Source organism: Lissotriton helveticus, chromosome 10 (genome assembly GCF_964261635.1).
Source record: "Lissotriton helveticus chromosome 10, aLisHel1.1, whole genome shotgun sequence".
NCBI classification, from domain to species: Eukaryota; Metazoa; Chordata; class Amphibia; order Caudata; family Salamandridae; genus Lissotriton; species Lissotriton helveticus.
Window position 1 is genome coordinate 260,406,291 of NC_136071.1, and position 24,812 is coordinate 260,431,102.

Genomic DNA, 24,812 nt, shown 5'->3' on the forward strand with positions numbered 1-24,812 from the left:
TCCCGTGTTTCTTCTCAAACCCGAACTCCTGTGTTTCTTCTACCTTCCTACATGCATTGCTGTCTCTGCTTCTTCTCCACCTCCCACCAGCTCAATGAAAAAAAAGCGCTATAAAGCGGTCGGCGCTGGCCTCTTTTAGCACTTTTTAAAAAATTGTCCCATTATCCACCCCCACTTGCTACCGGGTTATACCCCCCCAAACCTGATTGCCAAAGCCAATAAGTCGCCTGTAGGCAAAACCTATTTTCTCTGCCAATGCTTGTTTCTTTTAAGAGTAGGCAGTGGTCCATGGGATCACACTAGGATTGCCACCTGTCCTTTGAGAAGTGGTAAAAGATTAATGTTTCGCGACTGGAATTCGGCCCGCACATCATTAATACATACCACTACGATTCAGTATTTGGAAAGGACTCCCTAAACGAGCCCCTTCTGAATACTGAATTGGTATTCAGTCGCAAACTCAAATAGCTATTCTGTAACTTGTTACCAAATCATAAATTGAGGTTTGTACATATGCATGGAATTTTTGCGATCGCAAATGGGACGGCTCTGTGAATTGGGACATTTGCGACCGCAAAAATGCTTTTGTACATCAAACCATTGCCTGCTAAAGGGAAACTGAAGGATTGTAAATTAAGTTTCTCTAGCAACATGGCGCCCAATACGGACACATTACTTAACTTGAGTTGTCCCACTAGTTCTTTGTGATTCTTCACTAATTAATTCTGTAATTTATAGTCCTTCTTCCTTCCGAGGACATTACCATCTATTACTGAAAATATGAAAAAGATCGCCAGTGTGCAGTAGATAACTTTCTATGCATTATCGTAGAGTAAAAGTAGCAAAGTTAAGCGTACAATTACTTTTAAACACACTTTTGCAAAATAGATGTTTATGCTTGCTCAATGTTTTAGCACTTAAGACATGAAATTAAAATTATAACATTGATTTTACAATGTTTTACAATCGTCAGAAAAATAAATACTTGTGCATTATCAATAAACTTTTCATCTTAATTTAAGTGACTGTGAAACTTACCACCAAAACGTCCTTCGAAAAACTGGAAAGTGTACCACTCGCGCATGAGTCTAGTCGCTAGACAAAACGCTACAAAAAGTTTACCAAGCATCTAACCCTTACTGTCGTAAGCAAACCATCTTGGGATACCGATACCTTAAGAGTAATTGAGCAGAGTTTCTTCGATATGTGTTCAACACAAATTATTTTTTACCACAGTGCAACAAAAAAATGTGGCATGTTCTTTCAAGCACAAATATTGACTGTGATGCTTAAACAATATAAAACTTTTTTTTAGAAAAAATGTTACTCATACTATCTGTCCATCTTCTATGAAACAGTATCTACAAAAATAATAGGCCATTAAAGATGTCTAATGTATAGTTTTTATAGCAATACGCGAACCTGCAATGTTATCAAACGATAACTGCACCATTCAAACATGGCCGCTCCTTTTTAGCAGGAATCACGCTCTGCATTAGATGAATTACCAGGTCGCTCTCCGGAGCCGGCCAGGCAGAGATTTCATCATGCAGCCCGGAGCCCCGCCTTTCCCGGTCCATGCTGCTGCTTAGAACCCTGCTCTGCCGCACTCTGCTCCCCGGCCAGCGCAGCCTCCTGCTCCAGCGGTCCACCCGGGGTCTGGCCGCCGCACCCCGCCGTCTGCAGGAGAGAGCACCGCCGAGGAAGCAGCAGAAGCTAGAGCCAGAACTGCCTAGGAGAGCCATGGAAGAAGTATTGGCGCCCCTGAGGCTGGCTGTCAAGGAGCAGGTACAGTCCGGAAGAAAGAGGGTCGCCTAGAGATGGGGGTTATGAGCATCTATATTTTAATTATTCTGGGGTGGGGGCATAGCTGTGTCATGAATGCTTATCCATTATAAGGTGGCAGCTATACATAGCTTGTCAATTCATCCTCGTCTCAAGGGTGTCACTTAACAATAATAATAAACGAGAAAATAGAAAAATGTGTTTCCCCCCGCTTTTCAATCATATTCACTATCCTGACAAGGAAAACGAGTTATTACACTTTAATACTCTGCAAACCTATATGACCCTACTAAAATGGTTTATTCAACATTCATTTTGCTTGGAACACTTTATGAAACATCAACATTCATCCACATTGGAGAGTCAGGGGGTGGGGAGACCTCACAGCAGGTCATCTGGGAGGGATTCAGGTAGATGGCATCAGTCGCAGAAAGGCCATGAACATGGGCTAAGTATAAGAAAGTACCGAGACGAGGGAGTATGATGGATACCGCTGGTTGAATGAGAAGACCGCTGGTGCATTGGGAAATGTAAAAATTGTTGACTTTTGAGCAAGGCTTTCAGTTTTGGGGGTATCGGGGTCAATACAAGGGGCGTGGTTTAAACATGTAAATTAAAATTCCCGTGCCACCCTCCTCACACATTGGCTTAGAATCACAATTACAGGTGTCATACACAACCATTGCTCTGTATGCTTTGCATAGAGGCCAAGGATCGGATGATCACGTATTCTGAATACCGTTTGACCCCCTGTGAAAAACTGGCTTCAACCTCAACTCAATTGCTTCCCTTTAAAAACACATGTGGGCAACTCCGTTCAAAGTATGCACTACACAAGGGTAATCTTCTGCTGGAAAGAAAATACCAGAACATCCTGGAAAATGCAAACACTCTTAGGAAATGCAAGCATTAAGGAAAGAATATGGATTCTAAACAGGAGCAACCTGGCTCACCCTAACGTTTTTTACACTCCTTGTACAGAATTGGAGCAGTGTTTGTGCTAGTAAAGTTAAGGACATGAGTATAGAGGCCATAAAGGGACCCGTTTCATTTTGTGTTTTTAATTACTATAGGGTCTGAGACCAGGAGGGACCCAGCAGACTTAAAGACCTGCTTGTGAAACAATTATATTACACATCGGATAGGGCCGCAGTTGTGGGACGAGGTTCGAGTTAATGGGTTTCCCTCGTATGGATGGGAGGTAGTTAGGGTGGTCATATTTAGAGGGACAGGTAGACCTTAGAATGTGGGGACATGGTTTTACCTCTGGTTCAGTCCAAACCGAAACAAGGCTTTATAAGACGCTCTCCTGACAGGAAAACACACTGGGTTTCAGCTGTGCAGTTTGCTCCTGGAACTCACTATACTCCAGCCTGATGACATTACCTCAATTCCTAGCTTTTATAAATCAAGTGAAATTTACCTCTTTAAGCAGTTCCTGTGCTAATGACTCATTGCTGTTCATACAGGACCATGTTTCCTTTCCAATACCAGTAGAGCGTGATGTTCGATTGCACTGTCACCACATTTTCATCAATGTTCTCGTTTGGTTCTGTTTTCTTCCCTGCCCGAGCCGAGAAAATATTTATATTTTAGCTTCCCATCATTATTGTAACTATTTTTGCTTTTCCTCGACTCTCTGTTTAATGTAAAGTGCCCTCCTACCTTTATGGTCCTGGCTGCACTTACACATTTTTAGATGAGCAAATAAATGTGACATTTTTTATGTGGCTTAAAGAAAGTGTTATCCAAATACACATGCAGTAGTGATCACTGTGGGTGAAAGGTATCCATCCCTGACCCCAACAAACTTGCCCAACTAACTCTTTACATCAATCTTGACCAAGTGGCAGCATTACTTGAGAAGGTAGGAAGGATCTTGTATAGGGGGGAATGATTCAACTATAATGGGGAGGAATTGTAATTATAACAGGAGAAAACAGAGGGGCTGTCTGTAGGGGTAACTGGTACATTTGGGACTGTGGGATGTGTTTGGGGGCAGTGTTTAGTTGCAAAGTAGGAGACAGTCAGGAGTACCACAAGCTGGTAGATACGCCAAACAGATGTTTGGGAAGGTACAGCAAAGGAAGGTTGGTGAGGCTAGTCTGGGCGTTAGCTTGATTTTCTTTCAAAGTAGGCAGTTAAAGCCACATACAGTGAGTTGGTTGGCAAGGGAATAGGTGATATAGAAAGCTATTATGGCTGCTATTTGGGTTAGGATAGGCCCTGTGTAGTATAGCATGTATGGAGAGTACTCCACACAAAGTACTGTAGGATCTAACCAAATTAAAGGCAATGTATTTGTCTGTTCTATCTGTATTGTATTGAACATGAGATTTAAAAAAAAATATATATTTTTTTTTACAAAAGCCCTAAGTGGGTGGTGATGTCACACAACTTCTTAACAGTAGTTCCCTACTGTTCGGACTTGGCGCGAGGTTACTGCGTTGTGATGCGCAGGAAGTGTTAAGCTGCACCCCTCAACATGGCAAGGTGATTCCAGGTACAGACTAAGGTATTGTGGAATTGATGGCTCATAGAATCCATTCGAGGGTATTAAGCCCCACAGTATCCTCCTCCACAGAACATGCATTACTATGCACTGTTTCAGTAGGGCCTGTGCTGTCTTAGGAGTTGGTTTTGTGGCATCATAGATCTTCACTGAAATATGGTTAGCTAATTAGTATGTCCAAATGCATGTCCTGTTCTGTAGGATCCAAGCTGCATCACAGTGAAGAGGCGCAACAAGATTGAAACCAGTCTGCAGGTCTTTGTGGCCCCTCATCTGATAGAACATTGCCTGTCAGTTCAGTCTGGACTGTTACTATGGGAGCAGGATTGAGGCTGATTTACCTTTTGTACATAGTGCGATTCCAGAGAATGACACCAGGTCTAAAAGGGCATCCCTAATTTAAAGCATTGATTTGCATTTACAGAGAGCTTCATACATTTTACAAGGCGTCAAAATGCTTTTGTTGGACGTATTGCAGGCTATTTAAGAGGGCATAGTTAATACTTTATCGTTAGTTCATGAAAACCTATGTGGGAAAGGCTGTAAAAACCTCAGGGGGGAAAATTTCCAGTGGTAGGTGCCCGCATTCCGTCTGAATTTTAAGGGAAGTTTTCTAGTTGTACGTTGTCCAATGTGCAGTTAAAGGCGCTAGCGTTACACACAGGAAGCCAGGCGCTAGCGTTACACACAGGAAGCCACAATGCTTTGGAATGAGTTTTCACAGCACGTCCGACACTTGGACACACTGGTACCTTTCAGAGAGGTGGTAAACCAGTTAATTTGCAATAGCAATTCTCTGAAGTTGGCTACGGGAGAGGTTGCTGTATGATAATATTGTTTGATGCTTTTTAGTCCCATTAGTTTTCTTCAGTGATTATAGATGTTAAAGTGAAAAAAATAGGATGGTGGCAATCGGAGTGGTTCACTTGGCTTGAATCTTACTACAGGTTTTGGATAAGGAAGGGGGCTCAAACGTAGCAATGGTGGAGCGAGGAGTGACATGACAATTCACCCCCTTCACATGAAACATAGAGAATAGCTGTGTGACATACATTTAGTAGAGCAGGATGGGGTTCAGCAATAGCTTGGGCCAAATGTGTAACTCTTTCTCTTTATTGGTGATGGCAGTTGAGGGTGAGTACTTTTTATTTGTTCGGGTGTTTGAGCGTTTTGCCATCTGGGGCAAATTGACAGGGAAACCACTGCTCGCACCCTAGTAAGCAAATTTTGTGCATTAAAATTGAAGGTACGACGTTCACTTCCCTTTTTAGGTCTCGCCTGTCGATGCGCATGCGCATCGAGCAAGCGAGACTATAGGGGCTCATCTACTCTTTATCTAACTTGCAAGGAATCGTGGCGATTCCTTGCAGTGCCCGTGACTTTTAAGCTCAATGCGCATGTGCATTGAGCTTAAAAGCGCGTGCACAGCCGCCCGCATTCCTCCGACACCTTTGAAGTGAAGCTTAGCTTCACTTCAAAGGCCCGGCTCCTTCACACCCACATGCCGCTCTGCCCCGCTCCGCCCCCTCCCCTGAGTCATCCTGCCTGCCCCTTCCCGCCGTGTCGCATTTCTCCTCCCCCCTCCCCTCAGCCCCGGGCCAGCAATTAGAGCCACCGACTGCGCAGGTCGGCCTCACGCCTCATGACCGCGACGGTACCTCTCACTCCGGGTGATTTCAGAAAACAATTGGATTCCCGGGCAAGGAGGTCACTCCGGACTCCAGAGTGCCAAGCTTAGGTTTTCCTGCGTGTGATCCTGGGTTAACTGAAGCTCTGTGTACTAGGCAACCCGTCTCTGTGTGAGTCTCCCTCTGATCTGATTCAGGCTCCGTTCCAACTTCAGTGAGGCAGGCTCCATACAAATTTCGGAGAGCGAGCAGCGAATGTTTAATGTAGATGGCTGCACTTCGGGGCTCAATGTGGTGACTTTTTCCTAATAAAATTGTTCCTTTGCTCCCGTTGTTGCTTCCGCCCACCCACCTCCCTCCGGCACAAAGACAGCCTAAGCAGAAACATATTGTAGATGAGCAGCAGGTGTTTACTGTAGGTGGCACAGTTCAAACTTAAAAAATCACCCGTTAATTGTTGCTTTGTTCCCGTCTTTCCTTCCGCCCTCCCACCACCCTCCAACACAGATGCGGGCTCAGTACAAACTTCGGAGAGGCCATACTTAGGAGAGCGAGCACCGGGTGTTTAATGTAGATGGCTGAACTTTGGAGCTCAGTTTGGTGACTTTAAAAATTAAGTTGCTTTATTTTAATGGCTTTGCTCCCGTATTTGCTTCTGTCCTCCCACCACTCTCCAATTCAAAAGCAGATTTTTCTTTAAACATGGGGCATCCCTGTCACTGCTTCTGCCCTCCAACACAAATGCTGCGATTATAAACATCAAGGCAGAGCCGGATGAACTCAAAGGCATAATGCATATCCCGTCTCTTTAAGTAATAGCTTTTTCCTTGTATGCATACTCCGTTTTATTTTTGTTGTTATTTTTACAGAGGCATTGTATTTATTTCTAATAGTATTTGTTTGTGTGTGGCTGTACTGCCTTAATGTAATCAGTGGCACTCACTTCGCAAACATGCGATGTTCACATATTACAATGTACACTGCCGGCGTTCCGTGATCTCTAGAAAACACACTGATCAGCTTGGCTGAGCTCTGCAGAGAGTTATTACAGGCAAGCAGCGGGTGTTTCAGGGAGGTGGGTGTACTATAGAGCTGAGTGTGCTGACTTAGAAAAACAAATTGTTGCTCTATTCCCGTCTTTTCTGATGCCCTTCCACCACCCTCCGACACAGGTGCAGGCTCCACAGAAACGTATTAAAGGTGAGCAGCTGGTGTTAAATTTAGGTGGCTGCACTACGAAGCTGAGTGTGGTGACATTTCTTTTTTTTAAAGGTTGATTTGCTCCCAATAATGCTTTCGCACTTCAGGCACAAAGGTAGGCTAAGCAGAAACATAATAAAGGTGAGCAGCGGGTGTTTAATGTAGGAGCCTGGTGAATTAAAAAAAGAATGTTTGCTTTCATCTCGTAGTTTCAACAGCCTGTCCCTCCATGCCATTGTTATTTAAAACACACAAATCAGTACGAGGTACGCACATAACGCCTCTTGCATGTCACTTACTCTCTGTAGTTTAAAACGTGTTTAGTCCTTGTCTCAATATCTAACTCCTAACCTGGCTTCTCTCGTCTTTCATCTCTAACATAGTAACCCCCACCCTCGCTTCCACTTCAATGTTTGGTGTTTCAATTGCATGCTCTCCTTTCATGTGTTTCTCTTTTTCTCATCCAGCCAACTGTAAGGTACACGTGTGTTTTTAGCAGCAGCAAGGCCAGATAATTTTTTCATATTTAATTTTTGGGAAAACAAATTAGGAGATGTTCAGCTTTCTTTCCTAAAGCTTCTGAGAGATTTGTTTTGCGGGTCACAATTTATTGTGGGTAGATGTAGTTTTGTCTTTTTCGTGGGTACCCGTAGACTGTTTACATTGGACAGGCATACACGGACAGCTCATATATAAGTGCACACATGCATAAATTGCAGAACAAGTGCCTATGTCCAGTCTGACACCTCTACCCAGTCCTGTTTTTTTTGTACAGCAGCATTTGTCCTACTAGAATTTTCGACTTGCTTTTGTTTTACTGGTTTTCCTGTGCCTTGGCTTCTGAGCACATTAGCATATTAAGCAATATTTTTATTTTCATGTAGCTTATTACCCTTTAGTGTAGTCGGTAAGGTTCTCCTGCGGTAAATAATTTTTTTAATCAGCATGCTTATAACAAGCAAGACTAGCACTCTATATTACTGCCAACTTTGCTTAGCATAAGCACAGCTAACCATTCACAAACAACGTTTAAATACCAATTGCAAATAAAAAAAAATGAATGCAAAGCATTGTCATTTACAATGCCAGTAACTCAAACTTTAATGCTGCGAGACCTATTGCATTGTAAATGCTTGTTATGCTAGGCAGCTTCTCAGTTGTGTTTGTACACAAGGGATACTTCATATCTATGCGCTTATTTTCCAAGTGCCGGCTTGTTATGGGTGACATTTTGTTTTTTAAGGTTTTGTTTGACAGCACTGCTTTCTGCATACCTATTGTTACCACTGTTTTAAATACATTGGTTGGTCGTAGGCTCCCTCTAGGAAAGAAGTACTCTCTCACCTCGTACTGTTGGCTGTTTGATGTATCTGAAAACTATACTAAAGTCATCACACATTAAATTATTTCTCTCTTAGATGCATTGGATATAGAAAGTAATTGTTGTGTGTCTTGTTCACCACAGCGTCAGCTATTTTAGTTGGAGCTCAGTTGCAAGCCCAACCTATTGCCTTTGTCAGTTCTTTGTAGCTTGTCAAGTTTTTTTGCAGCACTTTGCATGGTTGGGGACCCCAGCTCATACTTATGTCCCCAGTGCATCTTGCTGTTGGCTAAACTGCCATGATTGGTCGAAAGTGTCGCACTTGACAAGGGCACATTTGCAACCAAGCTTTACCTCTAAGGTGATAGGTGCTGTCTGATCTGAGACTGGATAATTGGCGTGGAAGCTGGGCAGGAGGGAGGCAAGGTTTTTTGGATTTGTGAGCAAGATACCAAAATACTGTTTGTCTGCTGCTTGAAGAGTAAAACAACCACATTTATCAGTTTACCTCTTTAGTTGGCATAGAATTGTGAAATGAATGCAAGTTGACTTTACTAGTCCCCAGGTGTCGGTCATTGAATTAGACCTTGTTCTCCATCATGGTGAATGGTGCATCACATTGCCAGCTTCTTTTGTATCCTCGGTGCCTTTTTTCCCAACATCTTAATTAATAGGTTTTGAATGGGATATGATTCGTCAGAATTTTCAGTCTGAAAATGTGCAAACCGTTTTTAATCGAGCATTGTAGATCAGGCTTTTTACTCGAACATAGGGACTGCATGCAGCTACGAAGTGTTTTAGATTATCCTTGCAACGAATGCGAATTAGTCTTAAAAGCATAATATTTTTGCATTTTTCTGCTCCAATTAAAATATGTTTAAATCTAAGGCTTAAAGATTGTTACTCGTACCAACACAAGACTAAACCCTATCGAGTATAATAACGTCTTTCTAGGCTTGTGTTATAGATTCCTGTCGTTTCTGAAGCCAGTGGCTTGTTCTTCCGAAAAATGTTTCTGTGGTGTACACAAGGAACTACTCTTCTATTGCATAGGAGTTTCTCTCTTGATGTGGCAGTGTTGTCGCTCGTTGTAGCGAGATCCAGCAATAAGTCTGGATAGAAGTAATTCCTCCTGCTTTTTTTCTGTGTTTTTTTTCTCACGCCCCTCCCTCTGCCACGTTTTCCTCGTGCTGCAGTGGGAACAGATTTTAGAGGAAGTGAAGTGACTTTATGGAGAATAACAATCCAGCGTTTGTCACTTTTAAAAGTATTTTCGAAATCGTCTAGTTTATCCATTTTTGTGATATATTATATACAGATTTTTTTTCTTACAAGAGATGAGGTTAAACCTTTCCATGTATTGATGAGGTGTAATATATTTCTTAACCTCTAGTATTGTGTTCGAATTTTAAATGAAAGTAAAAAATGCATGCACATTGAGAGAAAAAAGCTTTTTTTTAGCAAATAAAGACAAAGCCACTTTCTGCATGCTATTTTTTGTGGTTAACCAGTGTAGGTGTCTACAGTTACACACCCTTTTTTATGTTAGTAGCCAAGATACTATTTGATTTGTTGCACATCATTGTATATTTTTATGAATCATACGTATTTCAGAGTTACCTATCCTGTTCTATAACCAGGTACCTGCAAGTAACTTTGCATCGATAAACGGTCTTTTACATTTTGAATTCCTTCCATAATGCAGCAGGTAAATATAGTCTTGCGTATGCTGTCCTGGTTAAACGTTAAATATGTATAGTACATTTAAGTGATATGCTAAAGATGTTATTAGCTCACAAAGCAAATGGATGAACATGTTCAACAGGTTTTGTTTTTGTGAGTGTAGACTTCATAGCACACCTTTATTCCTGCTCACAAAAACTGTTCTATCCATCGAAATTGATTGATACTGTGGCTCCAGATAATGTTTATGCTGATCAGGGTTTTACTTTAAAATCTGTACTCTAAAAACCATGCATTACACTAAATTTACTAGAAAGAAAGTATGCTTAATACCCTAATATTGCCTTCTTTGCAGCAAGAGGTAATATTGTTTTGCACAGCAACTGTTGTGCCATTAGGCTGCAGGCATGTAATCTCTTGTTGATAATAACATATAGATGCTCAGTCTTGATATTATCAATGATGTAAAAATCACAACATGCTTGGATTCCAGCTGCTCTATCCATTCATGCTGAGTGAGTAGTAGAGGTCTGACGACTGTGGCCTCGTGGTGCCAACTACCATCAGCACCCCAGATAGATGTTTTTGAGGAGGAAGAGGTTGGCAGTGGGAACAAGCTCTTAGAAAAAAAGACATCAAGGGAAAGAAAGACAGGTCAACCAAATAAGAGTGCTCAAAAAGTATCGTAAATAACTTGTAAGAGGGCCTTTGTACATGGTCTGCATTCTCACTGAAACCGTATAATGCCATTTGTAAGCAGAAACCTCAGTTGCTTGGTAGCAAGTGTGATCTTGCGTGGGTTGATAACTTTGCAACTGATGATGTAGGTATCTTTATAAACCTATTTAGCAGCAACGATGGTAACAGTGGAGCGTTGCAGCTCAAATAGTGGAAAAATGAATATTCCACAGAAAGCCAATAGCGAGGCAGGAATGCAAGCTTTTTTATGGATCTGTAGAGGGATGGTGCTCCTTGACAAGACAGATTGCCTGCGGGGTAGATGCAGAGGCGTCTTGAGCTTTTGGGATTTTTCCCATATAAAAAAGCAATTACTACGGGTTTTCAGGCACCCATCTTGAATGATTGAGGTCCGTGGCTGGTGTCAAGGCCTTGCCTGGGCCATCCCGTGCGCACATCACAGGCGGAGGTAGGGTTATTGCAGTGCCGACAGTGCGCACACAGCAGGAGACACTGCATGGGACACTTTCTAAAGAGTGATGGAAAGTGAATTGCGTTAAATCCTGGTGAGAGCGGCTGCAGATGGGCACGGTGATGGCGTGCAGAAGCCTTGCTGAAAGAAGTGCAGCAGCCTAGCACCTTTCTATTATCAATATGCCTCCTGCTACACAGCCGCTGCACTTCTTGAAACATGAAGCGCAATGGCCATAAAACGCGCGCCATGCTGATACAACAGGTATGTGAGGCACCACTCTCCTACGTAAGGCAGAGGCGGTGGTGTTCCCTGAAACTGCTCCTCGCAGTGGCGGAGGAGGATTGTAAACTAAGCAGCCATGCCCCCCACCTACAAAAGTCCAAAAAGAGGGACTACAAGGCGTATTCACCAAACAAAATCTGGCATTTACAAAGGATAGTTAGAAGAACCAATGAAAAAGATGAGCGGTGCTTGAAGCCCATAATGTTTACGTAGTATGTTTCGTTTCGAAGAGAGCGCGGGTGCGCTGCCTAGGCGAGACCTAAAAAGAGCAGCAGGCATAGCTTCCAATGAGCATGTAAGAGTTGTCTTACCAATGTTTTTTTTTATAAGGAGTTCTGCTGCACTGTGGAACACTCAAGACCTTTTCACATCATTACTTGGGCATATTGAGCTCATTCACAGCTAAACTGCAGATTAGTATTTCTGTTGCTGTTGGATTGTTTGTTCCTTTCCAAATGGCAAACGTGACATAATGGGGTCAGCAGCACTCTTTGGACAAGACCTTCAGTCAAACAAGAACAAATCACCCAAGGCTGCCTCACGTTGCAGTAGAATGTCACTGAGATGTGGAACAGTGCAACTCTGGTGAAGAAACAAATCCCTGCCATTTTTTAATGCTTAAGCAACATTTTAGCTAATGAACAAATTGTACACCTTTACAGCATTTCCAGTGGCAGTTGCGCCAGAAAACAACACATTTTGTAAGGTGAGGAATGTCGAACGCCCATAGGTTATGCTCGGAGCCATCCAGAAGAGTGCCTCTGTGCAACTTAATTCACAGTACCGTGATGAAGAATGCACACTTGTGCTCCGTCATTCTTGAGCCTTTTCTTTTTTTCCTTTTTACTCCGCACTTTTCAAAAACTAAGCACGTTTTTTTTTGGGGGGGGGGTTATTTTGAAGCCTTAAGCAGACATCCTACCCCAAAAATTGAGAAAATGGTAGAAAGGCATAAGACCCAATCATTCTTTTTTTTTTTTTTTTTTTTGTTTAAAATATTTTATTGAACAAAAGCAGAGATAATGTTTAGCAAACAGTCATGAGTTACAATCTTGCCATAGAACACCTATATTACAGCAGTACACCACAATCACGAGTACAAGGGGAGATTGGGTCTGGTCAATCCCATGTCTGCTGAGGGGCAAGTACACAGTTCCCCTCTATAAATATTCCATGGTCCCCATTTCTTATCCCAAACACCAGGACAGCCCCATATCTTGTAGACCGTTTTCTCGGACAACATGCACACATCCATAGCGGCCACCCACCTAATCGGGAGCGGTGTAGATGGTGAGCCCCACTGCATAGCTATTTCACGTTTCAGTAAGAGGGGTCCCATACATTGAGGAGTTCACATTTGGGGGTCAGAGGGACAGGTTTTCCTATTGCATCAGTCATTTTTTGGGTGGCGCGTTTCCAGAGGTCTTGAATCACCGGGCATTCCCACAGAATGTGGTAGAAGGTACCAGTTTGACCACAGTTGCGGAGACAGAGGTCAGAAGAGCGTCTACCAATTCTGGCCAGAAGAGGAGCAGATATGTATGTTCTGTGCAATACCTTAAGTTGTATAAGTCTGAATCTGTGGCTGATAGCCGATTCGTGCGGGGACATCAATGCCGCCTGCCACTCGGCCTCATCCAAGATTCCGATGTCGTTCTGCCATTTATCTCGTATAAGGTGGAAAGAGTTCGGCATGTTATTACACAATTTACGGTAGGTGTGGGATATTGCTTTGGCCTGAAGGGGTTCTGACAGGAGTCTGTCTTTGAGGGGCGAGGAGTGTGGGAGAGAAGGGAGGTCCGGGACGCTGGCAAGTATGGCATGTTTAATTTGGAGGTAACGGAAAGCCTCAGATTGGGCCAAGTCATGTGTCTTTTGGAGCTCTTCAAATGTCAGCAATTTGCCCTTGTGAAGCATGTCACCCAAGGTGGAAATGCCAATTGTGTCCCATTTATCGAAGCCTCGATAGTGACATAGGGTGCCGAGCTTATGTGAAGTCCAGAGTGGGGTGGACAGTGTGAGGGTGTCAGTCCATCCGAGTCGCTTGTTCGCACGGTGCCAGATCGTTTTTGTGTGGGACATCGGGCCTATATACCGGGCACGGGAGTGTTTGCCATATAGGGCCTCGAGGTAACCCCCGCGGCCAGTCTGGCACCTCTCTAGGTGATAAGCAGGGTTCGTGGGTGAACCATAGATCCACGAGTTAGTAGCAACCAATTGAGTAGCCCAGTAGTAAAGTCGAACATTGGGGAAGGGCAATACCTCCATCGTACCACCCCTGTGTAAGTGAAATGAGAGCAATGCGGGGAGAACCGCCGTCCCATAAGAGTAGGCGAAGGTCTCCTTCGTGCGAATTGAAATAGGAGTCGGCAATGGGAAATGGACAATTTTGTAGGGCATACAGAAATCGAGGGAGTGCAAGCATTTTAAATAGGGCCGCTCTACCTGGGAGAGAGAGGGAGTGTTCTCCAATGAGAGATGTCGTTATGAAGTCTTTGGAGTGGGCCTTTTAGGTTGCGGTCATGGAACAGTTTGGGGTCAGGAGTGATAAAAATTCCCAGATATTTAAATCCGTCTCGGGCGATTTCGATTGAATAGCCTCGCGGCAGGGGAGGAGGTGGGCCGTGTAAAACATACAATATAGATTTGGACCAATTAATGGAGAAGCCAGAGTACTTGACAAAGTTAGTGATAACATGTAACAGGCTGTTAAGGGAGGACTGAAGGGAGGAGACGTAGAGGAGGATGTCGTCCGCGTACAGCGAGACCTTGTCTATCGTCTCGGCACTCCAACGGAGGCCGCGGATGGAATTGTCAGTTCTGATCCAATGAGCCAGAGGTTCAAGGGTAAGTGCAAACAACAAAGGGGACAGAGGGCACCCCTGTCTTGTGCCTCTGTGTAAGGGAAATCGCCTGGATGTATGTCCATTGACATAAACTTGACCCCAAAGATCAGTGTATAGTAGTCGAATCCACTGAATGAATTTGGGACCAAAGCCATAGCGGGGTAGTACCTCGAAGAGGTACGACCATTCGATAGAATCAAAGGCAAGCGAGGCCCAATCATTCTTAACCAAAATCTCCTTCCAGTGGTTGAGTATCAAACCTGTATTCATATAATCACAGCATTATCCTTTCCTTTCATCCTGCCTCTTGCAATATTCATTGTCCCTCATCTTAAATATTCAAAACTCCTTGTTGGGTCAGGATGAACATTTTGCAAGGATATTACATTAAAATGCCCGAAGTGGTTGAAAACATCTCATGTAGTCCCCTACCCCTGTAGCACATCTCCACCTTCCACCTTACAAATTTCATTTTGGCTAACTCAATATCTGATTACGGTTATTCTGATAAGTGCCAGTTTTGTGCTGCAAATTTGATAGCTTCTGGAGGAAAAGGTGTTTCAGTTCACGCCAGGACCTCATTATATACAAATAGTATCCCTTTTCCACAGTGCATTGAGAACCTTTTTTGGAATAGTTGCTGAAAAATTTACTTGGAAAGACCGGCGGTGTGTAATGAAGTTGATAAACTGAGTAACACCAGATTATTCTCATATTAACATTTACTGGAGGCTTTTGTAATGCATTATTTGTTACCAGACCGTGTCTGAAAACTCCCTCCTGATGTCCTCAGTCAATTTTGCCCCTTTTTTCCCTCGGTCCATCCTTACTGCTGCATGTAGTTGCTCATGCACTCTAGCTGCAAGACTCTTGCTCAGAGGCTGACAAAACTTGATGTACATTAGCAAAGGTGTTTCCATGTACATCTTCATCAGGAAACATCACTACTGCAAATATCTGTAAAAGTTCCTCATAAATAATCCATATTCACCTGTTTCTCTTGTTCATTTACTCTAAATTAATACTAGAAAGTTCTGAGTAAACGTGCAAGGAAATTCAGCATTTTTTCATAATGAGATGCAGTCATAAGCTCGAGAGAGTGGAGATTCCGGCGCCATCAATCGTAGTTTCTACCCACAATTATTAAAGAGGTAAATTAAACCTGTTGGTTAACATTCAGGTTATGAAATCCGGTTGCTAAATCAAATGATCTGTGTGCTCCAACAGTCGGCCAGAATCACTTTTGAGAATTGATCTTATGAGCTAGTGATGACCAAGTGATGCGGCGTTATTGTACCCAAAGCCAGATAGTCTGGTTCAAAATAAGGAAAGGCCCACCTGCTATCATCCAGCTTGGCACAGAACTTGATGCTTCCTATCCGAGGGGGGTTTGTCAGTCAAACGTATATCGCTAACATATTCAATTCAGACAAAAAGCATATTTAAAGAACAGGGAATTAATCGAAGTAGAAACAAGCATTAGAGGACCCTTATCATTTTAACTATATTTATATGCCATACTAGAGATGGAAAGAAGTGCTCCCAGTGTTGGAAATTCTGTTGGATGCTGTCTAGAAGCCTAGCATAATTGCGTGTTTAAATCTTTTAATTTGAAGCCAGCCAGATCCACGGATATTAGACAGGCATTTGTTGATCTCGTTTCTTAGTTTAAACAGTAGACCAATATAGCATTAAAGAGAAAAGTTTGTCTTTCTTTTATCAATACAGTACTTTGATGTTTCTGATAATTCTTCTAGCAGTGTACATACTCCCTCTGGATTGTCTGGGTAGGGATCTCGAAACGGTGCTACATTGATGGCATTTCAACTTAACTTTGATAGTCTGTGTATATTAAGACTATCTTCCTGGTTGCAGATACATGCTGCTAGAGGCTATAAAAATATTGAAAAGAGATTACATTCAGATGGCAATTAACAGCAATTAAGAAAGTGACCAGTTTGAACTGCAGCATCACTGGGTTATTCTAAATCTGCACAATTGCATTCTGCAACCAAGATCCGTTGGGTACTTTCTGCATCTATCTGAGGAAAACCACAAACTCTTCAATCCAAAGTCGATTTTTTGGTTTTTAAAAAATATTTTGCTTAGAGTAAAGAACACCAGGACAGTTGTGATTAAAACAACCTTTTTTTATTTTACTGAAGTTTGCTTAAGATGACTTAGTGAATTTAGCACATCTAGTCTGTCTGCAGTTCACATGTTCATAATCTGCAAATGCTAACTGCGTATTTCTTTGTTGAAATTAGTAAATGAATTACTGAACTGGGCAGTGGTAACATCTGCTATTTTTAATACTGTAAACTGTAGAAGGGTGGCATGAAGTGCTTTATTACCAACAAGTAGTTGTTTCTTATTGTTATCTTAGAGGAAAAGGAAAGATTAGCAAGCATTTTTGGGAGGTAAAAGTATGACTGATGCAGTTTTCCTTATCTCAGGTTGCCACATGCATAGAAAAAGATTATGATGTGACCTAGGCTAGCAGATTGTGATTGCTGGAAAATTACCCCAGTCTGAGCCATATCGCTCAATCTTGCTTCAGCTAAATATTATTTTAAAGTACAGTTATTTTACATTAGAAATCCTAATGACAGACTAAAGTGACTCATCATGCAAGATCCGACCCAGAAGACAAAACCTTAGCACAATTTGCTTTTCAAAAATAAAAACCTACCACGGGCTCCGTTCTTTTTCCTCGAAGGGCTAAAATGAGGGAGAAGTTAACTGTCTGCTCTCATGCATTTTAGGAAGGAAAACACTGGTTCTGAAGTAGGAACGCTGAAGTGGGTTGTGTCCCTCTGTTGAGCAGAAATCCTGTGTTGCAGTCTTCCTTGGTTTTTATGTGTCACATTTTCTCCAATAAATTGCCTGAATAAGGATTTTGCAATGAAATTGTTTGTACTGGACATACTTTTCAAAGGAGTTGTCATTGTTGGACAGATTATAATGGATTTCAGTGTAAAAATTTCCACTCCAGGGTAGAAGGGAACTTTGATTTCGTTTGAGCAAGGTTCGAAAGGTGAGTCTGAGCACTTGCTTAAGTGGTGAGTAGTGAACCTTTCATGGGTTTATTAGACAATATGTTGCTTTGGGTGTCCAAGTGGGAGCTGGAGAAGGGGAATGGAAGTTGGGGGAGGTTGGTGGTGGCAATGAAGCCTCTAGAAAGTGTAAACATTGATAAGTCCAGATTGCTCATATTTGGAAAATATTTTCAGAAAAGTGTGGTGTTTGAAATACGTATAAATGTTATTAGGTCACAAAATATGAACATGGTGGTGTTAAGGGTGAAAGGGATATGTTGCTGCAATTTTATTGGTAGGAGAGTGAGTGCTGTTTTACTGTGAAGCACAGGGATTGTTGACATGATATTGAGATTTACTTGATTGAAAATGAGGTTCAGTCTAGTGAGTTTTTGGAGGATTGGTAGCGAATGGTGAGATCACACCAAAGGAGATATTGTTTGTGGGAGTATATGCGTGGCATGTTGCAAGTTAGTGCAGTATCACAAGTATGGTGGCTGCAACAGACCAACTTTCAGTGAAACAAATATCTGTTTCTGTCAAATATCATCACATTTTCTTAGAGTGCATGTTATATTGCTAAATTAACGTACGTTGTAATGCTAAGGAAGTTTACACATTGGCCAGGAGATCAAGGTATTGGAGTTGGTTGCATAAAAGATGTAGAAGAGTAACTGGACCGTGTTGGGGATGGCCATGCATGTGGTGCACAATTAAGATGGGGGCGAGCGATGGTTGGGACACACTCAGTAGATTGAGGGCCATGAGGGATAACACAGGACTTAGCTGGCTAAACTGCTGCTTTTGGAGAGCACAAGACAAAAAGACAAAAAAGCCCTGGAGAGGCTTGGCTCGGGAACAGGAGACTATGCTATTTCCTGTTTGTTGCTGTGGTTCCCAATATTAGCAAGCCAAAATATATGGCCCCAGGAGAAGTATCCGCTCCTCCCACAGTAACCCAAGGTTGGTTCCTAGATGCCCGGTGGCACTCACATGGACAGTCCTGCTCTACCTCAGACAATAGAAGTGAAGACACCAGGAAAGACCTCCACTGCCAAAGGGTCACACACATCATGCAGTTTTCGGTGAAGTTGAAAGGTCCGCAGAGTCTCAAGGTGCAGACTTGGTGTAGAAATTGACCCTGTTGGCTGATGAGCTTCACTAGTTAAAGGCTGTGTGAGCCATGTTGGAGGATGCGAGCGTTACTGTAGTCCATTCCATAGTGGGTCATGGCGAAGATTTTTCTGGTATACGGATTTATTCGGCGCATAATTTATGCAGTAAAGAGATGTAGATTTGGTGACTCGGGCCAATTTCTGATTTCAGGATCGTCGTGCCCACCAGATACTCATAGGATAGGAGTGCCAAAAAATTAGCAAAATTAATCTCATTTGTTGCTTTAGCTTGTTAAATTATTTCACTGTGTGTCTTCCACGTTGTTGACGTTTTCATAGAAGGACGACATCCAGCTGATGAAATCAGATGCAAGATTGGTCTGGCTCTGCCTCGTGTGTATGTGTGCGCACGTGCAGGGTGTAGATGAAAGCTCAGTGGGCAGATTTAACAGCAATTTCGGAGTTATTTAAATTGATTGAAAGAATGTGGTGAAAGGGACCAATAACTGGTGTGTGTGTTCACTGTTTTTAGGCTGGGTTGCCAGCTAAACAGGCATTGGAAATGCAATAGGTCTCGCATTAGAAAAGTTGGAGCTAATTTTTTTGTAGACGTAATTATTTTTTTACTTTTGTTGACGTTTTGAAAGTAGTTTATTTTTTTTTGTATTTTATAATCACAATGGCTTATAAATGTTAAAAGTAAATAATACTTACCTAATAGTTGTTGTAATTTATAATGCGGACTGGGAAGTCAGAAAAGGCAGAATTCAAGTAAATGCAGCTTTGTAAAAAGCAACAAGGTGTGGGGTGCGGAAAGTAAAGGTGCCAAACCATATGGAATGAATTATTATCTTTGTGTTTGTGTGCCCTTCCTTTGCCTCGCATATTACAGACACTGGTACAAAAAGGCAATGCAAATTTAACCCAGCTACTGAATAATCCCTCAAAATTATGCCAGGTCCTGGATGTGGCAGCAGCCTTTCGGGTGGTGCTATGAGCAGTACTAAAGAGCAGCAAATATGCACTGGAGGCTTTAACCTCTTGATGTTGTTTACCCTGGGTGTTTAATAAGTAGCTTGATACTGCAGCACACGGCCCGACAAATCATAAAAAATGCTCTAGACCTGCAGGTCTAGTAAACTACAAAATCTCCCCGACCTAACTTAAATGAACTTGACCTCAAACGTTGAAAACTGAACAAATGTGACAAGTTAACAAGATTTAAAAGCATTTATATTGCTCATTTACTTTGTGAGCAATAAAGATGCCTTTTAAATCTTGCTATCTTGTCACATTTCCTCTGCTTTCAGAGGCAGAGGTCAAGTTTGTATTCCTACTCACCAGAAAGGGCGAGTAGGACCTAAAAATAGCTTGTCCTTAATCAATCTCACTCGCAAATGCGAGTGGTCGAGTGAATTTTTCGAGCCCTGCAGCACATAGGGAACAGCTGTTTTAGTTGGAGGGTGGGTTTGGCCATTCCTAAGGCAGATCTCTAAATTTACATCCGTCCCCTACAAGAAGCAAGGCACACAACAGGCTTGTTAAAAAAACACACTTTCCTTGCCGTACTGAGATCAGATAACGAGAAGCAAACTATTCCGCTCAACTCCCGGTTTCAGCACACAAAAATTAGAGCAACAACACCAGCTAAGATATTACAAAACCGTAAATTTCTTCTAGTAATATGATGAAGTAAGGTGAGTTTGGGATGTGATTTCTAACAATTTTAAAATTAAAAGAACTCAGAAAAAGTAACCATGAGCCTCTCTCCCACTAACAGCTTACAGCACTATTACAGATAAAGCAAGCATTGGTAACGCACAGACAACAGGCGAGACAAGCAAAATGGACAACTGACAATAAGATGGTAAACAAGCAGTGACAGGCAGGTGGTGTTGGGAGGGAGGGGGTGGCACAGACTGGCTGCTGACTGCTGGGGAGAGAAAATCGTGACACATTTTACAAGTAATTTTTTCAGATTGGTCTGCAATGTTTGGGCTAGGATGTGAGAGCGAAGGAAACGAGCAGCCTGAGATTTATGGGCCTATGAGGGAGATAAGCTGTATGCGGTGTGTGGATGATGTGAGAGCTGTCATGTATGGGTCCTGGAAGAGAGTTTTAAGTGTATGCGCTTGTCCTGCTGCTGTGGCGATGCCTTTGCAACGTTATTAGATGTGCTATAGTCTTTGGAATCATTGTACACGAAGCTGTATTTATGACGTTCTTACCTTAATGAAACACTCTGTATTTAAGGCACTGCTCTCCTCAATTTGGGGCCTTGAAATGGAATGAAGCGCTAGCCTGCGTCCACCTCCAAACAGCACACTTTAGTGTAATCAAGGAAACGCCGTTCCCATGCGCTCACGGGGGCGCCCAGGGAAGTAAAATAGAGGAAGTGGTTATGGGTGGGTGCATGGTATGAAGGTAACTGACTAACGGAAACAAAGACAAATCCCCCTAAATAAAAAGCATTGGCGGCCGCCAAAAAAAATCGCAAAAATAAATCGGCACGAAATGAAGACAAGTCGGATGGGGTGGGGCGGGGGAGAAGGAGAGTGAGCAGCCTTTGATGAGCGAGTGGGGAGGGGGGAAGGGGGGAGGAGAAACGAGAGACACGGCCCGCAAAAAAAAATCGGCGCGAAATGAAAACAAGTCGGATGGGGTGGGGGGCGGGGGAGAAGGAGAGTGAGCAGCCTTTGATGAGCGAGTGGGGAAGGGGGAAGGAGAAAGGAGAAAGGAGAGACACGGCCAAAAGCCTTTGATGCAGCAGGGGGCGGAGCGGATCCCTTCAAGTGAAGCTAATGGCGGCAGACGGCTGGCTTTCATGTGCTCGCGCATTTTAGGTCAATGCGCTTGCGCATTGAGCTTGCTTTTCACGGGCACAGCATCAAATCGTTAAGCTCTCGTTAAGCCCCTATATTCTCAAAAGCTCAATGCGCAAGCGCATTGACAGGCGAGACCTAAAAAGTATTTGCAATAGAATAGGTAGGTCTTGCATTTGTTAAAGTTATAGCTGTTGGTGTTGAAAATAACAATATTTTGACTTGTTTTTTATTTGCAGTGGGACTTTTTATAGTTGCATAACACTATTGCAGTGGTATAAAAAAAAATGCCAAATGTCATTTTCAAGGCCAACTGCAATAACCTTAACAAATGCGAGACCTTTTACATTGAAAATGCAACCAGTCTCACATTTGTTGGAGTTATTGTCATTATAAATACCAATTTTTTTTACCTAGTCATGTTGAAGGGTGCAGTACCATATGTGACAAAAAGAGGTCCCTTGGGACCTCTTTTGGTCACTTCTTGTCTGCACTCTGCCCATAATGCACCCTACCCATAATGCATTGCATGTAAGACCAGTACCACGAGTAGATTCAAATAGCTATGTCCATATATACAATTAGTAGCTTTGAAATGTGAGAAAATTATTATATTAATTCCTGATTAGGTTGTACTGTGTGGAGCTGATGAAGGGAAATTTATAAAAGGTCTCATAAATGTGAGATGTACTAGTGAGTAAAGTAACCACTGCCAGCCTTACTTAGGACCAAACATGTTTTCTGCCTGAAGCCCTTTTAAGAAAATTGTGCCCTGAGGCTATAATTAAAACCTAGGGAGTAATAACACATGTAACATGGGGTGTCCTCATGGAAGGTTACAAGAAGAGACAAGGCGGTACTAAGGAGGGACTACTAAGCCTATTGACCAATGAAAAGCCACCATTTACAATCGGCGGGAGCCAATTAAAAAGATTGACGGAAAGTGTGCAGAGCTTTATGCCCATATCCTGAATACTTTTTAAACACACAAGATCCTGACCGTTAACTTAGTACTGCTGTTTAATGATTTAACAGACTGAGACTATTGTCTAATTCGATTGGTCTGTAGTAGTTTAATTACCTTTACTTAAAGAAAGTAATTAAACTACTAAAGACCAATCGAATTAGACAATGGTCTCAGACTGTTTAATCATTAAACAGCAGTACCAAGTGAAAGGTCAGGATCTTGAGTGTTTATAAAGGTAGATAGGTCCTTCCTGACCAGTTTTGGGCCAAACCCCCTTTGCTCTAAAAACCTATCCTGAATACAGCATGTCTCAAAGAGACCGTGCAAGCGCTGCCTAGGAGAGACCTAAAATGAGTTGTATTCATACATATCCGGTTCCTCTCTGCAGAGCACACAGAGAATGCTTTGACATGAATAAGCTGTAGGGAGAGGTGTGGCGCCGCGGCCAGGGCGACTGACGCTGGAATCTGGGGACCACGGTTCGATCCCCGGCTCCGGCGGCAGGTTAGCCCAGGACCATGTGACTCTGGGCAATAGCTCGCTTAATCTTCCCGACGGCCCCCAGCGCCTAGAGACCCTTACGGGTGATTGTGCGCTATACAAATGTGGACTTTACTTTACTTTAGTATGGTTAATTGATGCTTGGTTATTCAACATACATACCAAGTTGACTGTTGGCCATTTTATTTGAGCTACCTGTTATGAAAGTAAAGGCTACTGCGGTGCACTTATTTGGAACCGACTCGCCCACAATAGCACGGGTGCCTTCTGGTGTGGGTGCCAGGATTGGAATATCATCGAACTGTCTTGCCCCAAAGAGGCGCTTGCTAGCAAATTTTGGAAAGTGAGATTTTCCTTCAGGCTGGTACCCTGAAAATCAGATGGGGATGAGCAATGCTAGGAAACGGTTTGCCTGAATGTTAGACTGAATCTGCCACAGCCTTACCATTAGTTCTGCCTGTCCAGCTCTACCTAAAAGACTTAGTTCCAATGTAACACCTCTGTGCACGTGGCACTGCGATTTTCAAATCTTTGAAGCACCAGGCAGTTAAATTTGTTTTCACCTATAAGAACTAGAGTTGCTATGCATTCACACCAAAAGTGTGTGCTTCTTTTGTCATGCGAAGCAGCTCAGGCTATGAAATACAACAGATCTTTCTAAGATGTATTTTTTTAATTTATTTTACTTCAGTTGCACCTTCACAAAATAGGATATGGCAGATAGTATGGTGAAATACTTTAGTTTACCCGTGGCTATTTTGAAATTGCTGAACCTAAGTTGATCGCAAAATTAGAATATTCGAGAGGATGCTGAAATGCCCAGGCAAAAAAGTAACTTTCGGTGCTAGGGTGTACCTCCAAATGTTGAACACATTTCCAAATACCCTCCAAAGAGTCGGTGCCTAGTGAGGGAATGAGTTGTATACACACCAACTGACCTTTAAGCTTTTTTTTTATGATAAATGTTTCCGGTATTTGGAAAGTTATCTAGAAGCTGCTCTCAAGTCTTTTTATAATATCTGAAGGGGTGAGAACATCTGAAGAGTGTGAAGTTACTTAGGTTCTTCCTTTGTGCCTCATAGTGAATTCTTCATTTGATCTTTTCCTAGGGGGATGTAGTGCGGCAGCTTAAGGATGACAAAGCCCCCCAGGTGGACGTGGACAAAGCGGTGGCGGAACTCAAGGCACGCAAGAGGATACTAGAAGCCAAGGTACGCACATAACAAAGTGCCTTTCTTTTATCTGGGCAATTGAGAAATTTGAAACTTTTTACAAAAATGCCATTGAACAGAATGCTTAAGTCTGTTTCTTCCTTATTTCCAAAGTATTTGGTATGACCTTCAGCGATTATTAAGTGACCATAAACTCCTTGTGGTTGTCGCTGACCCAAATCGTGATGTAGGCTGATGTGTTGAATGATCCTTTGCTTTCTAATCAGTCTTTTTAAAATTTGTAAACCGCCAAAAACTTAACAGAATGTTCCAGAACGCATCTGTTTATATTTTAGTGCTGTAGGTTGATAATTGTGATTGGCCCATCAAAATCTGTGAAACTATTGCATGCTTAATCAAGAATTATGAATTAATAGTTTTCTTTGATGATGAATAAATAGTCTAGCTGAAAAGTTGTTCGATATTCATCCAATGACCACATCTTCTGTTGATTGGCATTCGACTCCTTGGGAAATTGTCCAAAGAGGTTGAATTAATCGGAATATGGATACACATGCATAGCATCTAATCAGTATTTTTAGTACAGGTGAGAGATTGTATCTACAAAGCCCTAATGCAGTTACTTGTGGACCATGCAAGCCCCTGTAGTGTGCACTGAGCAAAATTTCTAAGTTAAAATTTTGATTACTTAGAATTCAGTGATCCAACCAAGCCTTGTTTTATCTGTATGTGAATACTTGATTTCATATTAAAAATGTTGACATCTCTCGTGTGTTTGTCCATTCTC

The 24,812-nt window shown here is 42.4% G+C and overlaps 1 protein-coding gene across 1 annotated transcript in view; it reads left to right on the forward strand.

The window, feature by feature from the left end:
* Nucleotides 1–1,536: 1,536 nt before the first annotated feature.
* The window catches only part of GARS1 (glycyl-tRNA synthetase 1), a 116,121-nt gene continuing 92,845 nt past the window's right edge, over nucleotides 1,537–24,812 (forward strand). The window contains exons 1-2 of the mRNA XM_078665280.1: nucleotides 1,537–1,788; nucleotides 23,963–24,064. Coding sequence (XP_078521406.1) covers nucleotides 1,579–1,788; nucleotides 23,963–24,064 — 312 coding nt within the window. The 5' untranslated portion in view covers nucleotides 1,537–1,578. The remainder of the gene's footprint in view (nucleotides 1,789–23,962; nucleotides 24,065–24,812) is intronic.